The sequence below is a fragment of the Zingiber officinale genome, chromosome 1A, assembly GCF_018446385.1.
Source record: "Zingiber officinale cultivar Zhangliang chromosome 1A, Zo_v1.1, whole genome shotgun sequence".
Classification (NCBI taxonomy): Eukaryota; Viridiplantae; Streptophyta; class Magnoliopsida; order Zingiberales; family Zingiberaceae; genus Zingiber; species Zingiber officinale.
In genome coordinates, this window is record NC_055987.1 from 21,990,921 (window position 1) to 22,011,000 (window position 20,080).

A 20,080-nucleotide genomic window follows, 5' to 3' on the forward strand; every position below is an offset into this window, starting at 1 on the left:
AAACGACTTTACCAAATATGATAATGTTTGCAATTGATATTCTTGAATTTATTCAAAGTATAGATTATTATCCAAATGTAGCAATTGCTTATAGAATTTTGTTGACTATATCTGTTACAGTAGCATCGGCTGAAAGAAATTTTTCAAAATTAAAATTATTAAAAACATATATGAGATCGTCAATGTCTCAAGAAAGATTAAATGGATTGACAATTTTATATAATGAGAAAGACATCTTGGAAAATCTTGAAACTGATAATATTATAGAAGATTTTGCAAATAGAAATGCTAGAAGAAGTTATTATAGATAAATTATATATTATTAGAAATTTATTTGGGATATCATTTTATTATTTTGCCCAGGGCCTCCTGAGTCGAAGGACCGGGGCTGACTAGAAATTTTTATCTTCCAATTATAATGCATGCATGTACATGCATGTAATTAATATCTACATATGATATTACTAAAATACCCATGCATACACATGCATGTAGGGGTGTAAATAAACCAAGTCACTCGCAAGCTATTCGAAACTCGATTCGATAAAAGCTCGTTTGAGCTCATTTAATGAGGCTCGTTAAGATAAACAAACCAAGCTCAAGCTTCGTAATATTCGGCTCGTTAGCTCGTGAACATATTCGTTAAGCTCATTAAGCAAGTTTAAATAAAAAAAATAATAGTTTTGATATTGAATTTATAAATTTTACACTCTACTTATGAAAAATATAGACAAATATATTAAATTTATTTATTAGAATAAAATTATAAATTTTAATAATATTATTATAATTTTTTCTAAATATATAATTTAGTTTTGAATGAATATTTAAATTTATAACTTATATTTATTAAACTCGTTTAGGCTCGATAAAAGCTTGAATAAGCTCGTGAGTCATGAATATATTCGTTAAATAAAATTTGAACTTGGCTCGATTATAAACGAGTCAAGTTCAAACATTCAAGAGTTCGGCTCGGTTCGACTCGATTACACCCCTACATGCATGTATATATTCTGGATGGTCAAATTCTGATTATTTAGCATTACTACCAAGCCCAAGTCTACTTTCCACCGGCCCAATTTAAATGCAATGGGTCATTATTGGACCTAGACGATTCTATATATTCGCATTGCTAGTCAAAACCCTAGCCGTTCATGTCTCTCGCGTACGGGGGTTCTCTCTGGCGTCTCTGCGGTGATTTTAATTGCTTTTCGCCTTGAGCTTCATTTCTATTTCTTAATGCATTTTGTTCCTGAAATTTCTTGTGCCCCACTCTCGTGATAGTTTCTCGCGTCTTTCTTGTTCGATCGCATTGCAGTAGGCCTCTGGGTATTTGATTATGCTCTTGCTGCTTGATTATGTGCATACTCTGGTCGGTTTAGACGGTGTTTTCATGAGAATCTATTCGTAGATTCGGCAGACAGAGTTGATCTTTGAAGATCTTAATATACTGAAAAATTATATTATGAGAAAGAGTTTGGATTTCTGCAACGGCATCTAACTTTATCTTTTGAAGCCATTAAATCCATGAGCGCTTTTTCATTCAGAATTTTTTTTTCACTATTGGAGCTTCGAGTGAAATACAAATGACTAGATATTTGTATTTCTCATACTGCTCCGCAAATTGAATTTGCCGCTACATAATGGCAAATCGGTGCAATTCCTTTTTGCCTCTTCATGGTACGCGGCACAAATATTTGTTCCCTGGACAACCGAGAATTTAACCGTGCATTTGACAATAAATTTCAACAAAACGATAACAAAGAGATTGGTTCTTGAAAATTTCAATTACCAACGAAAAAATGATTGCATTAGCATCACAAATTAATTCTACAAATTAAGAAAAAAAAACTTGAGAAATCAGGCGGAAAATGTGCAGAAATCGTAATCCAATGATGTTTTTTTCTATCCACCTTGTGATTGATTCGCATTCTGACCACAAAATTCTGTTGAAACTAAACTTCTGTAATTCTACATATCGGAAATAATTAACATGATATTTACAATCTCAATTCCCAACTTGGAGTTAATTAACACGAGATTAACAGTAGCAGACATTTAGCATTCAACCAAAAATAGGTAAATAAACCGGAGACTTGAAACGAACAATAAAGTAACTTTGCACGGATTGCAACGGCGATGCAAATTGAGGCTTTCTATCGCTCGATCCGATACCAGACGACGATTCCAGCTACCGAGTCTCCTGTTTCAGCCTTTCATGAAAAATGACTACGATACTTTAAAATTCTGGCCTTTACCTTGTTTCTCTGAGTCTTCCAACTAATTCAGCAGATCGGACACCCATTCGACGTCAGGTGCGGCCTCTGCTTCGTCAAAGATACCATTTTTACTCAGCCTCTCGAACATCTTCGCCCGTAGCTCACGCCCCGACTCCACTCTCCCCGTCGGCAGATGCTCCTCCGGCCAACCGGCAGTCACGCCCACCGGAGTCGACGGCAAGCTTCGGAAAGTAGTGTCGAATCCAACAGCCGCCCCCCGCGGGGAGACGAAACCGGTGTTCCCCATCTGCAACCCCCTCGTATTCGGCATAGACTCCGCCCTGTTCAGCTGCAACTGCCTTAGCGATGCCACTATCTCGTTCATACTCGAGCTAGCTGGCCACGACGCCCGCAGCAGCTTGCCGCCGCTAGGCGAAATCGGCGGAGATTCCGCCGGTGGAGACTTTGGCGGCGAGATGAGTGTCGAAGTCGGGGAGGAGGCGAGGCCTTTGGAAAAGCTATAGTGCAAAGAGGACTGGTTACGCAGAGGCGACCCGTCGTACGACTCCCGCACCGCGGCGCTCTGCCTCAGAAACGGCGTCTGCAGCACGCGGAGCTGATCGGGAGTGTGCGCGAAGAAGCAAACGCGGCGGCGGCAGTCGGTGCCGTCCTTGCAGGGCTGGGTCCTGTAGCGGTCCGGGTGGAGCCAACACTCGAACACTCCGTGCGCGAGTTCGCAGGCGTCTCCGCGCTTGCACCCAACGGGTTTGCGGAAGTCCGGACAGGCAGTGCCGGAGTAGCTGTGCTTCCGCAGGTCGCGTCGGCGTGCCTTCTCGCCCGGGTGAGCAAAAGGGCAATCGGCCCAGTCGTGCGACCGCCCGCGGCCGCAAAACTTCACCTTGAAGTCGTAGATCCTGAATTCGTCCGACGCGTACGCGTCCACCATCGGCGGCGCGTCGGATCCGGAATCAACTTCTTCCTCGTGGGTTGGGTAGAACTGCAAGGAAGCCAGCATGGCCTCGTCGAAGGGTGGGCAGTCGCCTGCAGTGATCACGCCGCTGACGTGAAAAGGAGAGGATGCGAAGTTCCCGACCGTCAAATCATCGAGAGGAGTCCGCGGGGGAACGCTGGCTATCGGATTGAGATGACTAATCCCTCTTCCGATCATCATAAACGCCGTCTGTCCGTCAATTGCCGTCTTCATCTCGCTCGGAGCGAAGCTTATATAAATGGCAAAGGTGGCGACCGTGGTTGGGTCAGAATGTAACCGCGGTATAAGAATATCTCGGGGTCTGAATCGGAGTGAGTGGGCGACGGCGTCGTGGCAGTAGGAGAAGAAAAGCGACGACGAGTCGCATCCGGCTGGGGTTCGAAGCTACCGGGGGACGGTACTTTAGTGCGCGGTGGCCTGCGGCGGACACGTGGAGATAGAAGAAAGGCATCGTGGACGTGCGCTATTTCTGTCAAGTGACGCGTCGCCCCTCTTCGCTCGAGTAGTCCGATATATCCATCACGGGCATCGAGTATTGGTGCTGACGGATCGTAGGGTCGATATAAGTCGGTGGTGGCGTACGAACGCTTCGATTTACTCGGGACAGTTTGTCACATCAGCCCCCGTAATCTAGAATTTTCGGAATTTTATTGAAAGTTTCAATATTAAAACTGAAAAATTAAAATAAGTATCATCGTACCCCTCTTATATTTTTATATTTAAATACTTACTTTATCTATTTAAAAATTTAATAAATATATACCTACATTAAAAAAATAAGAGTACAATAATTAAAGTCATCAAAATTTTATAGGTCCGTAAATCAAAATCAATGTACCTGTAACTCTCTTAAAAATGTTTATATTTTAGTTTGAATTTAAAAATATAAATTAAACTAGTAAATTTTTAAATTTACATGATAAAATTTATCATAAATTCAATATAAAACTTAGAACATTGATATTCAAGGTCGGTTTTGAAACATGTCATAAAAAATGATGCTTAAGGTTCTCATTTTTGAGGGTCTCAAATTTATCATACATATATAATTAGATTGTTTTAATAAAAATTTAAAAAATATATTTTATTGATTATTTTAATAAAGACAAAAAAAAATATTTATCATTAAAATTTAATAAAAAAAAAATAAAAAAAAAAAAGAAATAACCTTTTTCATTTCTAAGATTTTATTCATGTGCAATTCTTTTTTATTAATTTGTTAGAAGTCAAAATACTTTAAAGAGTGAAGTCTGAGTTTTGGAAGTTAATTTTTTCTTTTCTCCTTTAAATCTCTTTTAATTAAATCAGAAAAGTTTATTATCCAATTAAAATTTTAATTTCATCAATATATAAACTTACAACATAAGTTAACTACTTATCTATATTTTTTTCTTATTATCAATATTCAATATTGATTTTTAATATTATATTGAAGTTCAATATTTTATGATTTTTCTTATAGATTTGAAAGAGTTTAAATAAATTATCCTAATTTTAATCATCATATAATAGATTATATTGATTGCTTAAATATAAATCATGTTTTGTTGATCTTTTACTATTATTTTCACTGCTTGTATTTGTTTTGTTATTAGTTTGTTGCTAATTTTGAGTGTTTTTACACTTGAGATTTCTAATACAAACATGTTTCCAAAGAAATATTGATCTAGGAGACGAAAAGAAAAAAAAAAAGAGTGCTAACTATACTAGTAATTGTAATATTAACAGAAAGAAATTTTTCTAAACTAAAATTGATAAAATCATACTTGTATTCAATATCTCAGGAAAAATTATATGACTTGACAATTTTATGCACTTAAAATGAGGTGTTAGAAAAACATAATTTTGAACTTTATTAATGATTTTATTTCTCAAAATGCTAGAAGATTTAGATTTTTTTTCAATGATTATTTGATATTTTTTTATATTAGTAGATATTGTACTTTTTGGAGAAGCTTTGAAAATAGGTTTTGTATGGTGTTGCACTTTTTGATGAATATTGAGAAATATATTTTTTTATAGAGTTTATCATATTTTAAATGAAATATATTTTTTAAAAAATTTCTATTAAACTCTATTCAAATTGCATGTTAGTAAATATTTTTTTCTTTACGGACTCTTTTTCTCTTTTCGCCAAGGCCCCCAAAAGTCAGGGTCGCCCTGTAGATACTAATACCATCAATAAATTTCTAGGACTTATCTAATTCATCACATATTAAATTTTCAAATTTTCAAATAATATATTAATCAGTGATCACTAATGAACTTAGAAAATTTTGATTCACTTCACTCCTTAATATATCTATCTTCTTAAATTTAAATTTGAATTCAATAGCATAAATTTAAAATATTAAATTTGTAAGATTGATAAAATTTATCACAAATTTTTGAATGTTAAAATTGTATTCATCAGTCTATTTGGCTAATGTATTTAGACAAACCCTAAATCATGTCAAATAAAAATCAATATATTTCTAGGAGCCTCCTTAATATATTCATGTCCTTTAAATCAAAATCAATAAATTTTAAAATTTGTATCAACGTAATAAAATTTATCTCAAATTCATTATAAACATTAGGATAATAATACTCTATTAGTCAATCTCGTATAAAATCAATTGATAGATTTAGATAATTTTGAATCATTTAAAATTAAAATGAATGTATTCTTGTAAATCTTATTGATATATTCATGCTATCATATCTGTTTGTATGAATTGAGAATAATAAATTTTTAAATAGGCTGAAAAAATTTTAAACATGAAAAACTAGAGGAATATAATAAAAATGTTATATATATATGTATTTTTAAAATTATAAAAAAATAAAAAATAGATAATAATGAGACTTTTTGAGATGATTTAGTAAAATACCATATAATTTTGACTATCCTTCGTCTGGATGTCGTCATATTATAAGAAATCTCATTTTGTCATTTAAAATGAATCAAGAGATATCTTCAATAATTTATCAAAAAGATATATTAAGATTTTTGAATTTATTAAAAGACACTAAATTTACTAAAATTCGCTCAGGGCAAATATATTTATATAAATATATATTATATTATCTATAACTGTTAATGAAACATTTCAACTTAATAAAATTAAAGAATGCATATCTTAGGGAGATTCGATAATGTCCATGCAGCTGTCCTTGTAGTGGACCTTTAAATGTGTAATAGAGCTCCTTGTGCTAGTAAAATATTCCTCAGCTCTTCTCCTTCACCAACAACATTTCCCAAAGCCCTAGCACACTGCTCAGCAATGGGCACTAAACTCTTCTCTACCAGATAAATAGTTGATGTAATACTCATCAGGTCTATTTTTTTTATTAGGGCTGATTGTTTTCCATATCAGGCTCAATATGAATATGATATAAAGAGATATTAGATTGAAGTTTAGCCTGATATAAGTGTAGGGTCGAAAGCGTTAGAGGAGGAGGGGAGGTGAATAGTGCTCGTGGTTAATTCGTTCGTTTCGTAAAACACCCAAAATACGTAGCGGAATAATGAAAAGAGACAAACGCTAACACAATTTCTTTTACTTGGTTCGGAGTATGTGTCGACTCCTACTTCAAGACCCGCACGTGTGTTTTCGATGGACAATCACTATAAGCTCGAGCATTTTTACAAACAAGTAAATACAAGTATTGAACTTAAAAGATTATACCAACAATACAAAGATGATGAAAATAGTCGTCGATTGTTGGAATAGCAGAGCATTGTTGAAACATTCGGAGCAGCGCCCAGGAGCACAAGTTGTTCTGTTTTCCGTTATCTTCAAAGTGCTGCCCGAGGTTCCTTTTATAGTCTCTTCAGATATGATCCAGATCCTCGAAACTCGTGATCAAGTTTGACCCGAAGCAGATCGGTCGACCGATCCCCATGTTCGGTCAACCGATCCGATGATCTCCTCCTCATCCGATCCGATCACCTCGGCTTCGATCCGATCACCCTGGCTTCGTTCAGGTCAACTCTTATCCTCAGTTCGGTCGACCGAACCTGGGGATCGGTCGACTGATCCCTCGATTGAACCCGATCTGTAATCTGGAAATCTGATCCTATTGTACTGGGGTTTGATCGACCGATCTAGTTGTTCGATCGACTGATCAAGGCTAAGTCTGACCCTGCAGAATTATTAGTTTCCTGCAAAACAGAGTTACACAAATAGTAGATAATATCAAACAAATAAGTTGACAGCCTTCGAACTATCCGGTTCTGACTTCGGATTTCCTCAGAAAAACCCTAAGTCGAACTGACGTCTACTGTTTCCTCACCAGGGAACGCGTCCTCACCTACTTCACTCAGGAGAGTTTACCTATTTGCCAGATTGATCCTCTAGACCAACTAGACTTTTGCTCAGCATTCGAATTTCCAAGACTTTCTGCTAGACGTTCATTCCATGACCCGCCCAGTCTTCCACCCGGTTCGCGACACCAGGATTTCAACCTAGAGTCCCCGACTCTAGGGTTTTTGCCCGAAACTTTCGACCTGTCAAGACTTTCCGCCTAGGGTTACCGGCCCCTAGGGTTTTCCACCTGTCTAACCTCAGCTAGGACTTCTCCTCACATAGGGTTAGCACCCCCTAAGACCTAGGGTTACTACCCCCAAGGGTTTTCCACCTGCCTAATCGAGTCTAGGATTTTTACCTAAGTACACTTAGGACTTTCCTGTAAATTCAACAAAGCTTGTTAGATAACAAGACAACTTAACTTTGGACTCTTTGACATAATCAAAACACAGATTCGATCGTCGGATGTTTCCCGCGCCAACAATCTCCCCTTTTTGATTATGGTAATATGGTTCAAAGTTAAGTAAAACATAACAAGATAGTTAAGGTATTTAAGCATGAGCATAACTAAAATAATAAAATTTTCCTTATGATCTCCCTTTCATAATAATTATGTTTAAATTCTTAACTTTGACTTTTCTTTCCTCCTTTGACATAAATCAAAAATAATAAACAGATAGAAGGTTGTTATACACGTATAGATAGACAAAAAAATATTTAATCTATTTAATTTTAAGCTCCCCTTGAAGGGTAACACTTAAAAAACTTAGCTAATTTTTATGCGTTTGAAAAAAAAAACTTAACTAAACTTAGCTGTTGAAAATAAGTGCTTTGTAACATATTTAGCTAATTTAGAAATATTTTGAAAATACTTAGTTTTTTTCAAAAAAAAAACTTAGCTAATTTTTAAATTTGAAAATAATTATTTTGTTAAGCACTTAGCTTTTGAGAGAAGTTGATAAGAACTTAGCTTTATAACGGTTTTGAAAAAGGCTTAGTTAAAAGTATTCAACATAAAAAGGATTTTGATTAAAGCTTAGCTTAAAAAATTTGATAAAAATTAAGTTAAGTACTTAGCCAACAAAAAAATTGATAAAAATTTAGTTAAGTACATGGCTTAAAAATAATTTTGCTTAAACACTTATCTTTTAAAAATAATTTTTCTTAAACACTTGGCTTTAAAAAAAAAATTTGCTTCAACACTTAGCTTAAAAATAATTTTTCTTAAATACTTGGCTTTTAAAAATAATTTTACTTAAACACTTAGATTTTAAAAATAATTTCTTATAAAAATACTTAAACATACTTTATCAAATACATAGTTCCTGTATTTTCAAAAAATAATTTATTTTACTTTTAAAAAATAGTAAAAAATTGAACTTCCTCTTTTTGAAAAGTTTAACTTTGAAAAACAATGCTTTAACAAAATAAAAAATAATATCTTAAACTTCTTTGCACTCTCCCTTAATTAATGAAAAAAAATTTATAGTCCTAGTGTAACGCCTCGGCCCGGGCGAGCCCCACTCGGACCGAACCGGGAACGTCACCAAAATTGCCCTTCAGGTTGACGACTAGCTCCACAGACCACCGGAGGTCCTTTCAGCGTGCTTTGTCCTCACTCACACGCACCCTGAAAAACTTCCTAGGAGGTCACCCATCCTCAAATTTCTCCAAGTCAAACACGCTTAACTTTGGAGTTTTCAAGTTTGGGCTTCCGAAAAGGAAGGTGCACCTTGGTGATATGGATAGTACCATCTGACCTTTTAAAGTCATACTTAACCAAAATCTAGAACCGGAGTATTACACCTAGAGTCCAAGCATGAAAAAGAAATATAAAAGTTATTATTTACTTTCCTGATTTTCTATCTCACTCATTCTAAGTTATCAAGCATGTTTAGCTTATGAGAGTGTGTGAGACGGAGTTAAGTTTATCAATATTTAAAAATATTGAAATTGATTTTAAAATATAAGTTTGATTTAAACATTTAACAATAACTAAGATTTTAAAGATTTTGAAAATATATTAAAAATTAATTAAGTTTGAAATTATAAACTTGCATATTAATTATGATTTAAAAAATTAATTATCTTTTTAAAATTAATTATGATTTGGAAGTAATTATAATTTAATTATGATTTGAAAGTAATTAACATGATTAATAATCAAATAATTAAGATTTTTTTTTAAATTTATTAAACTTTAATTAGATTTTGAAATTATGATTTTGTAAATAATATTTTGAAATTAATTAAACTTTTATAATTGATTAGATTTTGAAATTATGATATTGTAAATAATATTTTGAAATTTATTAAACTTTTATAATTAATTAGATTTAGATTTGGTTAATTACTTTAAATCTAGGTTCATCTCGCCCTTTTCTAGATTATAGTTTTGTGAGATAGTTAATTTTATCTTTGATTTAGATTATCATCTAAGGATTGATTTACATTTGAGTTAGACTCAGGTTTTATAATCAGTCCATTAAATATTCATTTCAAAGATTGACTTCTAGGCTATGACGAGACACTAGACCTTCTTGGGTATGAGATCATCCATCACTTCTAGATAAAGTCTTTCAAAGAAATTGGATATTTAATTTCCCTTTTGAAACCCCTAGGTCTAACTAGTTAAGTGTAAATCACGCCTAGGTCCTTATCTAGCCTAGTTTAAACATGTTTAATAAAGGCAGTAAAAACAAGCATCAAACAAATTTATTTATCGATAAAGATGATCTTCCTATTGACTCCCCATGGGTCATAGTCTCGATATGGTCTATCAAGGTAATGAATCTGATTCTTAAGGATCCAATATTGACCAAATCCAATTTAATTAATCAAGTTTGACTTGGGGACCCATGCTTGGACTAAGTTCCTATTTGATCGATTTACTAATGATAAGTAGGATCTAAGTCTTGGTTTAACCTTAAATCCAAGTCCAGTTTGATTGTATACGACCCTTTGTTTTCCAAGAATTATTAGATCAAGATTCTTAGAACCCAAAGTGAATCATTCAAATGAGTCTTTGAGTTCTTTGACTTGAGTTTTTAAATTGGAATTTTCTTCCTTAACTTGCTCAGTTAAAGAACTCAAGTTAGACACTTCCTTAAGCGTTGTTACCTCCTTTTGGAGCGACTTAACCCGGACGTTGGATTTGGCCAACTTTCTTAATAAATACGAAACTAAATTTTGTAATTCATCAATTTTAGTACCAGAAATTAGGGAACTTACAGCGTTGTTTGGCCCTTCGGAAATGGATACGGATCCGTGGCTTCTTTTGGACTCGGTTTCTAATTCGGCTTCAATTTCTGATTCGGACTCTCTTTCGACAACATATGCTTATACTGGTAGAGCAAGGAAGCTGGCTTGCTCGTGTTCTTCGTCAAAATCTTCAGAGGATTCATACCACGTCGCTTTCAAGGCCTTCCTTCTTCTTTGCTTCTGGTTCGGACACTCCGGCTTGTAGTGTCCCTTTTGGTTGCAGCCTTAGTATGTAACTTCAGACTTAACCTTCATCTTTGATTGAGTCACCTTCTTATTTTTGCACATTTTCCATACCAATTTTACGAGCTCGACGATAATTCGTCGTCTTCTGAGTCCGATTTAACTTCGGACTCAAGTTCGGTTCGATGCTTTACTTTTGGTTCTCAGGTTCTGCTCGTACCTGCAATCAAAGCAATACCTTTCTCACTCGACAATGCATTAGTCTGCTCATGTAACTCAAATTCAAAAAATAGTTCATCTAATTTAATTAATGACAAATCCTTGGATACTTTATAGGCGTCAACCATTGACGCCCACAATGTATTCCTCGGAAAAGCATTTAGTATGTACCTTATTACGTCTCGATTCTCCACCTTCTGTCTGATTGAATGAATTTCGTTCAGTAGATCTTGTATATAAGCATGAAGTTGGCTCGCTAACTCTCCTTCCTGCATTTTTATATTATACAATTTATTTAAAATCAAATCACGCTTGCTTACCTTCGTGTCGAAAGTTCCCTCATGTAGCTCGATCAACTTTTCCCATAACTCTTTCTCACTTGAGAACGGGTCGGCTCGGTTCAACTCTTCTTTTCTCAGACCGCATTATAGAGTACAGGTTGCTTTTGCATTGACTTCAATCTTCTTGTGGGTTGGTGCACCCCATTTGTCGCAGGGGATGAGGACTCCATCTTCGGTGGGAAATGTGAATCCAGTCTGGATTATTTTTCACATTTCTACCTGAGTCTTCAGATGGTACTTCATTCGGCCCTTCCAGTAGTCGAAGTCTTTGACAGAGAAAAGAGGCGGACGGGGCTATGCTGTAGCCTTCTTGATGGGCCATTAAGGATCTAGCACACACAAAAACAACGAAAAAAAATTCGTTCCAAGACTTAGTCTTGGATTAGTAGTGCGAGATTAAGAAAAAAAATACGCGAACTCGAGTGGTGTTGCACCAGCTTCGAGAGAAAATTTCGATTGCGATAAAACAAATTAGAAGATAGCAATTTTACTGATTCCGATCAACTCTGAAAAATAAAAATTACCACGAAAAAGAAATGCTTGAATGGTAGTTTCACCGATTCGAAACGACCCCGCTCTGATACCAATTGTAGGATCGGAAGCGCTAGAGGCGGGGAGTGTATAGCGCTCGTGGCTAATTCATTCGTTTCGTAAAACACACATAATACGCAACGGAATAATGAAAAGAGACAAACGCTAACACAGTTTCTTTTACTTGGTTCAGAGCGTGTGTTGACTCCTACTCCAAGGTCCGCACGTGAAAATGCTTTCGATGGGCAATCACTATAAGATCGAGAATTTTTACAAACAAGTAAATACAAGTATTGAACTTAAAAGATTATACCAACAATACAAAGATGATGGAAGTAGTCGTCGATTGTTGGAACAGCATAGTGTTGTTGAAGCGTTCGAAGCAGCGCACAGGAGCACAAGTTGTTCTGTTTTCCGTTATCTTCGAAGTGCTGCCCGAGGCTCCTTTTATAGCCTCTTCAGATCTGATCCAAATCCTCAAAACTCGGGATCAGGTTTGACCCGAAGTGGATCAGTCGACCAAACTCATGTTCGGTCGACCGATCAAATGATCTCCTCCTCATCCGATCCGATCACCCCGACTTCGATCAGGTCAACTCTTATCCTCAGTTTGGTCGATCGATCCCTAGGTTTGATCGACCGATCCCCAGGTTTGGTCGATCGATCCCTCGATCAAACCCGGTCTGTAATCTAGAAATTTGATTCTGTTGTATTGGGGTTCGGTTGACCGATCTAGTCGTTCGGTCGACTGATCAAGGCTAAGTCAGACCCTGCAGAATTGTTAGTTTCCTGCAAAGTAGAGTTACACAAATAATAGATAATATCAAACAAATATGTTGACAGCATTCGAACTGTCCAGTTCTGACTTCAGATTTCCTCCGGAAACCCTAGGTCGAACCGACGCCTACTGTTCTCTCACCGGGGAACGCGTCCTCACCTACTTCACTCAGGAGAGTTTACCTATTTGCCATATTGATCCTCTAGACCAACTGGACTTTTGCTCAACATCCGAATCTCCAGGACTTTCTGCTGGACGTTCGCTCCATGACCCGCCCAGTCTTCCACCCGGTTCGCGATACCAAGATTTCAACCTAGAGTCCCCGACTCTAGGGTTTTTGCCCGAAGCCTTCAACCCGCCAAGACTTGCCGCCTAGGATTACCACCCCTAGAACCTAGAGTTACCGCCCCTTAGGAGTTTCCACCTATCTAACCTCAGCTAGGGCTTCTCCTCACCAAGGGTTACCACCCCCTAGGGTTTTCTACATGCCTAACCGCATCTAGGATTTTTACCTAACTACACTTAGTACTTTCCTGCAAACTCAACAAACCTTATTAGATAACAAGACAACTTAAATTTGGACCCTTTGACATAATCAAAACACAAGTTCGATCATCGGATGCTTCTCGCACCAACAATAAGGATATATCAGGCCCAACATGGGCCTGAACTCCCATAATAGGTTTGAGAAAAAAAATTTAAAAAAAAAAAGAAAAAAAGAGAATTTATTTTTTTCCAAAACTTTTGAACCTTCACTAGGAATGCCAAAAATAGGAATGAGTCCAATCAGGCCTTTCTAACTGTATCAGTGGGTTTTGATATAAAATTGGTCTAATCAGACCAAAACCCACTGACAGACCTAGATAAGTATGATTAGACTCATTTTAGATCTTGTAGATTTCTAAGGTTGCAAGGAGTCAAAAGATGTTATCCATTGCTTGTTTCGACTTCTCGGAATGTGCTAAATATTAATAGAATAATCGGCCAAAAATCCCAATGTGGGCCTCATATAGAATCATATTAGGTCCACATTGGGCCTAATATTATTCTATATCGGGCCCAACGTGAGCCTAATTGGGTCTGATATAATTACATATCAAGCCCAACATGGGCATAATATGAGATTTTTTAGCTAATTCTTATAAAAATATTTTAACACCACTAAAAAATCAAAATAAATAATGGATAGCATCGTTTGACTCCTTGTAACTTCAGAAATTCATAAGATCTGGAACAAGTCCAATCGGACCTGTGTAGGTCCGTTAGTAGGTTTCAGTCAAAATCTATTAATGGATCTAGACATATCCGATTGGACCCGTTTCAGGTCTTATAGATTTCTGAGGTAACAAGGAGTCAAACGGTATTATCCATTACTTATTTTGATTTTTTAGGGATGTTAAAATATTTTTATAAGAATCAGCTTCTCAGGAAACTTTTTAACTTTAATTATCATAGAGTAAAGAGAAAATAGAAAAGGAAAAAAGAAAAGATGTTGCTTGTATAAGATAAAAGAGAAGAGAGAGAAATGATAGAGAAAAAAAAATAATTAAATTTATCAAGAAAATAGAATGCAAAGAGCACTATAAAAAAATAACATACTTTTTTTGATAAATTTAAAAATCTAAATATTATCTTTTGATAAATTATTGATATATGATGGTAAAAAAATGATTACCGTCGTTCTTAGTATCCTCGTCAAATTATCTTAGGATCAATACATAGAAAATAAACAACGAATGATTATTAATCTTTAAAATAATAGTTAATATATTAAAATATATTTATTTTGGCTGTATTAAAATTTAAATTTCAAATTTTATGATGATAATAACACCTTAACTGCAATAATATCTTATATTAGTCACTGCATCGTTCGAGTAGATCATTATCATATACCTTTGCATATAAAGTGGACGATGAGATGATGGATTATAAAGAAGAATGGAATCGACAAGATAAGAGCAAGGGAGGGAATGGAGGGGAAGCCACGCAAAGGCGTGGCCACGTGAAGCATCATATTATGAAGCTGTTGGATGTGCATGCACCACATTAACTTATTCCGTTCCAGCGGTACGGCTCTGACAGACTTTACTTGTTCCATCGGCGAACCACGTGGACTTTGATATGCGCTAGCATCCGTAGCTCTCGGCTCTTATACTTAACATTTGTAAATTAATCCCTAATCTATTATAAAATCTGTGCCTTCTGATCAACCGAATACCGTAACAACATTTTCATACATTGATCTTTATCGTTCATGACAAAAGAACTTTGAAGGCAAACAATCTGGGGGAACGGTGAAACCATACTTGGCTCCAACGAACCCGCTCGATAAGACCGAACCACTTAATTTTCATGAAACTCTTATAGAAAACTTTCCGACAACTTTATTTATGACAATTCTATCAAACACTGATGGAAACTTTACCCAACAGGTGTGAAAATTATTGATGGATTATGATTGTTGCTGCATATGATTCTCACAATCCGGGCATTGGGAACTGGTTCGTAAGAGCTTCTACCTTTCTCCTGAGTTCTGCAACTGGCTCTTTTAAAGAGAATTCTGGAGATTCGACACTCTCCAGGAAATCTTTGAGCTTCGTTCCTTTTGTGCAGGATTTGGCTCTCAGAGCAATCTGAACACCCTCGTGAATGTAGTCGGCAACAGTTTCAAAATCCTTCTCCTTTAGTCCTCTGGTGGTCATTGCCGGTGTTCCAATCCTGATACCGCCAGGGACTTGTGCACTTTTGTCACCTTCAGAATCCACATCGAGATTCATGGAGAGATTAATAGTAGAAAGTTGAAACAAAGGTGGCCACTCCACAAGATTTTTAGTATAATGTTCTAACCTGGAACAGAGTTCTTATTGAGAGTGATGGAACTGATGTCCAAGATCTTCTCGACCCGGGCACCATCAATGCCCTGCCATAGGGTATGTTGTGAAGAATTAGAAATTTGTGGCAACTTGCACCAAGTTTGTGATAACAGAGCTTCTAACTTTCAGATCGCAATACTTGAAAAAGACAAGTAGGATAAGTTGACTAAATATTTTGGACATCCAAACTGAAAGTAAAGTTACATGGAGTAGATCCCATCAACAGCAGGCGATGCAAGGTAGCAATGAGAAAAAGGACTTAAATCTTAGATTTTATCAAACCATCAACTTCTAAAAAAGATAAAGAAAACACCATGGACTCAAACTGATTCAGAGCTACAATAAGAAAGGTCGACTTGGCCATTTAGCTATAGGATCATCAACTCATGAATTTCTTAAGAAATCATCAAAATTATCATTGAAGCAACAATTTAATGTCTGACACATCAGCATATTTCATCTGGGCAAGAAAAGAGAAAGGATAATAGCAAAATAATGTTATGTCATTTCCCTAATCACTCACCTTCTTAGGTACGAGGGAAAAAAAACTGTCTAGCTGGAGGATTACTGAACTGGTCATACTATGTGGCGACCAGCCAGAGTCACAGCCATATAACACTCTAGGATTAACAATGAATAATATTTCGTCCATTGTTATCCAATGTGAATAGCATTTTTATCACTTTGCATAGTATGTCATTTTTGCACATTGCCACACCTTTTTGTGAACTTTGTTTCCCTTTTTCTTCTTACTACTGACCCAATGATAACTAAGAACAAGGCAGAAATATACAACTAAAAAGCATTTCAATAAGATAGAGAAATGTGTGAAGAGAGTATAATGGCAGACTCAAGAAATATAAGCTTGCTCAGACAATTTAAATGGTCAGATAAGAGTGTAAAACAGTTAAAAATCCCACTATGGGAATGAATCATTAGTATGTCAGAAAAATCTATTACTACCCAAGCATTGGCCGTAGGCAATGAACCACGTGGTAGTTCAAGATAGACTATCTCAAACAAATTCATGGCATGAAAGAGCAGAGTGCCAGAAAACAGTAAATGACAGCAATGAAGATCCATGGCAATTGGGCAAGGACAAAGTCATGCTGATGAGTGTTAGAAGGCATTAGGTGGGACACAGGTGCTAAAATTTCAGCAAGGTAGTGAATAAGACGGAGAAACAAAATCCTATTATAAGTTGCACCAAATAAAAGTTTGTGTTTCTACATGTAGGTGAATCCAGAACCAAATGGTCCATTACTTTAGAAGATATCTGCACCAAAATAGCCAATTTGGATGACTTATTGTTTATGGCAAACAAATTTGATAAGAAAACAACATGATGAAAAACGCAGAGCAATCATGAATAGACCTGTGGTCTCAAATCCAACAGAACAAGGTGATTATCAGTTCCCCCAGAAACAAGCTTGTAACCCAATTCAGTCAGCCTTGATGCAAGAGCTTTGCAATTAGCTACAACCTATAAAAAACATCAAATTAGATGACATAATAATAATATGGAATACTTTAGGTTTAAGTAATTTAAACAAGTTTTAAGAAAGCAGAAAGGGCAACAATTGCAAGATCAAGAACTGACTAGATTATACCAAGTAAATATTAGGTACCTGAACTTGATAAGCCTTGAATTCAGGTGATTGGGCATGTTTTAAACATGCAGCAAGAGCAGCAATTGTATGATTATGAGGGCCACCCTGAAAAAACTTTACTGGTTAGAATCTAGTAGCTGCTATAAATCATACCTTGAGCATGCTAAAAGTTCAGTTGGAGAATATTCTGCATCACAACCAGCAAGGATAGATTTATGTACTAAATGCTACATACCTGCAAGCCTGGGAAGACAGCATTATTGATAGAGGATTCTAAATCAACATTCAAAACAGGCTCCTTCTTGTAAAAGATCATGCCGCCACGAGGCCCTCGTAAAGACTGAAATGATAAAGATGCAGAGAAATTAAGACTTTTAAAAAATAAATCTGAAAAAAGTCAACAAAACTCTGTTGTTCAAATATTTGATGAACACCTTGTGTGTGGTCGTTGTAACAATATCACAATACTCGAAGGGATCAGCAACTACTTGAGCAGCAACAAGCCCACTTATATGGGCCATGTCCATCATTAGAAATGCACCAACAGCATCTGCTGTCTGAATGTATAATCCAGATCAAATAGCAATCATGTATTTTAGAATTTTTTTTCAAGAATGTATAATCCAGATCGAATAGCAATCATGTATTTTAGAATTTTTTTTCAATGTTATCCGCTGGAAGCATTGTAAATAAAAGGATGATATCATCACCTTCCTCATACGAGGATAATCAAAATCTCTAGAATATGCACTTGCTCCAGCAATAATGATCTTAGGTCGGAAGAGAGCAGCTGTTTTTTCAAGCATATCATAATCTATGTAGCCTGTTAGAGAAACCATGAAGCAAAAAGTTTTAGTGTACATATTTCTTAAGTTTCAACTTCACAAGAGAGATAAGGAAATCTATACACAAAACCTGTTGACTCATCAAGGCGGTAAGGCATAGATTCAAAAAATATAGAAGTGCCTGAAACTCTTTTTTTAGGTGTCATGAAACCATGAGACAGATGGCCTCCATGAGGTAGGTCAAGCCCCTATTTCATGAACATTAGACATAAAAAAGTCACTGCAAATAGATTAATCAATATAATGTTAAAACTACTCAATGACAAATAGCTACCATTATTCGGTCATGAGGACTAAGAAGAGCAGTGTAAACTTCAAAATTAGCAGGAGATCCAGAGAGTGGTTGCACATTTACGCCCCACTTATTTTCATCTAGGTGGAATGCTTGCAATGCTCTCTGTTGACAGAGCATCTCAACCTGATCAATATACTCATTTCCTCCATAGTATCTGAATCAGATATGAATTGAGCAATAAATTTTATAGCTAGCTCAAAAACATAACGTGATATTCTAGATAAATTATTTTACTGATAGATATTACCTTTTACCAGGCAATCCTTCTGAGTACTTATTTGTTAGACAAGAACCAGATGCTTCCATCACTGCCCGAGAAGTAAAATTTTCAGAAGCTATAAGCTCTAAACAGTTAAATTGACGCTGCTTCTCCTTCTGAATAAGAGCATGCAGTTCAGGATCTGCTTCCTTCAGTGGGTAATCCTTCAAATTATTTGTTTTTCCTGAGAATAAGACATGCAAATTTATGGAAAAGTTAGCTAAGCTCGTAACTTGTGCTTGAAAAGCTAATTCAAATGGTATATTTTCTTCCTTGAACAATATGAATGCAGACAAACCTCCAGAATTGGAATCAGTTACTGACACAGATGGAGATGGTCTTCCAGCCACTAAGCTTCCTCGGGCACTAAGAGCATTGTAAGGTCTCCTATTGTTGAGTGTAATATGATTTGGCAGCATATCTGCCCTATGAATCTTGGGATCTGATCCATAACACTTCGTCTTAAGGGTCTGGTGAAATGTACCAGATACAGCTACTCCATAAGCGGACATCTTTGGTATTAACTGCACAATTTGATAATTCTCTTGAAAAAACAATAGACTGATGTTCGTCAACATAAACCCACAGCACCAGCTAAAATCAAAGTTCTATATTTTCTCTAACTGTCTTTCTTTACTACTTGCTTTGCATTAGGAAGAAGAATAAATCGTTTACTTAGTTTACTTATCATGCAAAAAGGCTACCAAAAAATGATATAAGAAAAAACATATGTTTATTAGCAGAAACTAATAGCACCACTGGTACAGTTCCATATTTCCACTGATTTTTTTTCTTTACCCGTTTCACATGAATAATAATTAAAATGCATTATTCAAGTATCATGCGGCTAATTAAAAACTTGTATAAAGTAAAATTTGAAGTACAACCATTATTTCGAAACTTCTTTTCGGGAATCTAATTCGATTCATTCCCCAACGAACTAAGAAAAACATTCACGGGATACTAAAGGAACAAACGCAAAAAAAAACAAGCTCGCTCAAAAAACATTTTGTCAACACGCATAGAAAAAGTTGATATTTATTAAGCTTCCGGAAAAGATCCTTAGTCCGCCATGGCAGATCCTGCACTGGAGCCAACTGAAAGCTAAAGATTGTAGAAGAACTCGAAAAAACCGGTCATGATCAGAGAGAGAATCACGCCGTAGAGACAGGGAGAGAGAGACTCGCCTAAAAAAACTCGCTTCTGTATGCCTTTCGCCTCTTCTTACACCTTTTACAAGTAGAAAAAATTGGCCTTCGATCGCTCTTGCTGTTCTACAAAAAAACCCTAACGGCGGATAGCGAAGAAGATAAAGATCCCGCCTTTTTGAGTGGGAAATAGACAAACGAAGAGGTGCAACGGAATGCGGGCGAGCTCTAA

The 20,080-nt window shown here is 36.0% G+C and overlaps 2 protein-coding genes across 3 annotated transcripts; both read right to left on the minus strand.

Moving 5' to 3' along the window:
- Positions 1-1,933: 1,933 nt before the first annotated feature.
- LOC122020619 (zinc finger CCCH domain-containing protein 2-like) lies at positions 1,934-3,501 on the minus strand. The gene has a single exon (XM_042578625.1). It carries the CDS (start codon positions 3,421-3,423, stop codon positions 2,281-2,283), a length of 1,143 nt encoding a protein of 380 aa, XP_042434559.1. The 5' UTR covers positions 3,424-3,501; the 3' UTR covers positions 1,934-2,280.
- Positions 3,502-15,033: 11,532 nt separating this feature from the next.
- Positions 15,034-20,048, minus strand: LOC122020629 (serine hydroxymethyltransferase 3, chloroplastic-like). Of its 2 annotated transcripts, none has more exons than XM_042578643.1 (12): positions 19,890-20,048; positions 18,999-19,227; positions 18,689-18,884; positions 18,421-18,595; positions 18,217-18,334; positions 18,012-18,124; positions 17,736-17,858; positions 17,537-17,641; positions 17,320-17,406; positions 17,067-17,174; positions 15,666-15,738; positions 15,034-15,570 (listed from the first exon to the last, which is right to left on the minus strand). In XM_042578643.1, the coding sequence occupies exons 2-12, from the start codon at positions 19,210-19,212 to the stop codon at positions 15,296-15,298; spliced, it is 1,587 nt and encodes a 528-aa protein (XP_042434577.1). In that variant the 5' UTR covers positions 19,213-19,227; positions 19,890-20,048; the 3' UTR covers positions 15,034-15,295. The 2 variants fall into 2 exon arrangements, with proteins under 2 accessions (XP_042434577.1, XP_042434570.1); XM_042578636.1 differs by having other exon boundaries at positions 18,999-19,224; positions 19,888-20,047.
- Positions 20,049-20,080: the final 32 nt, after the last annotated feature.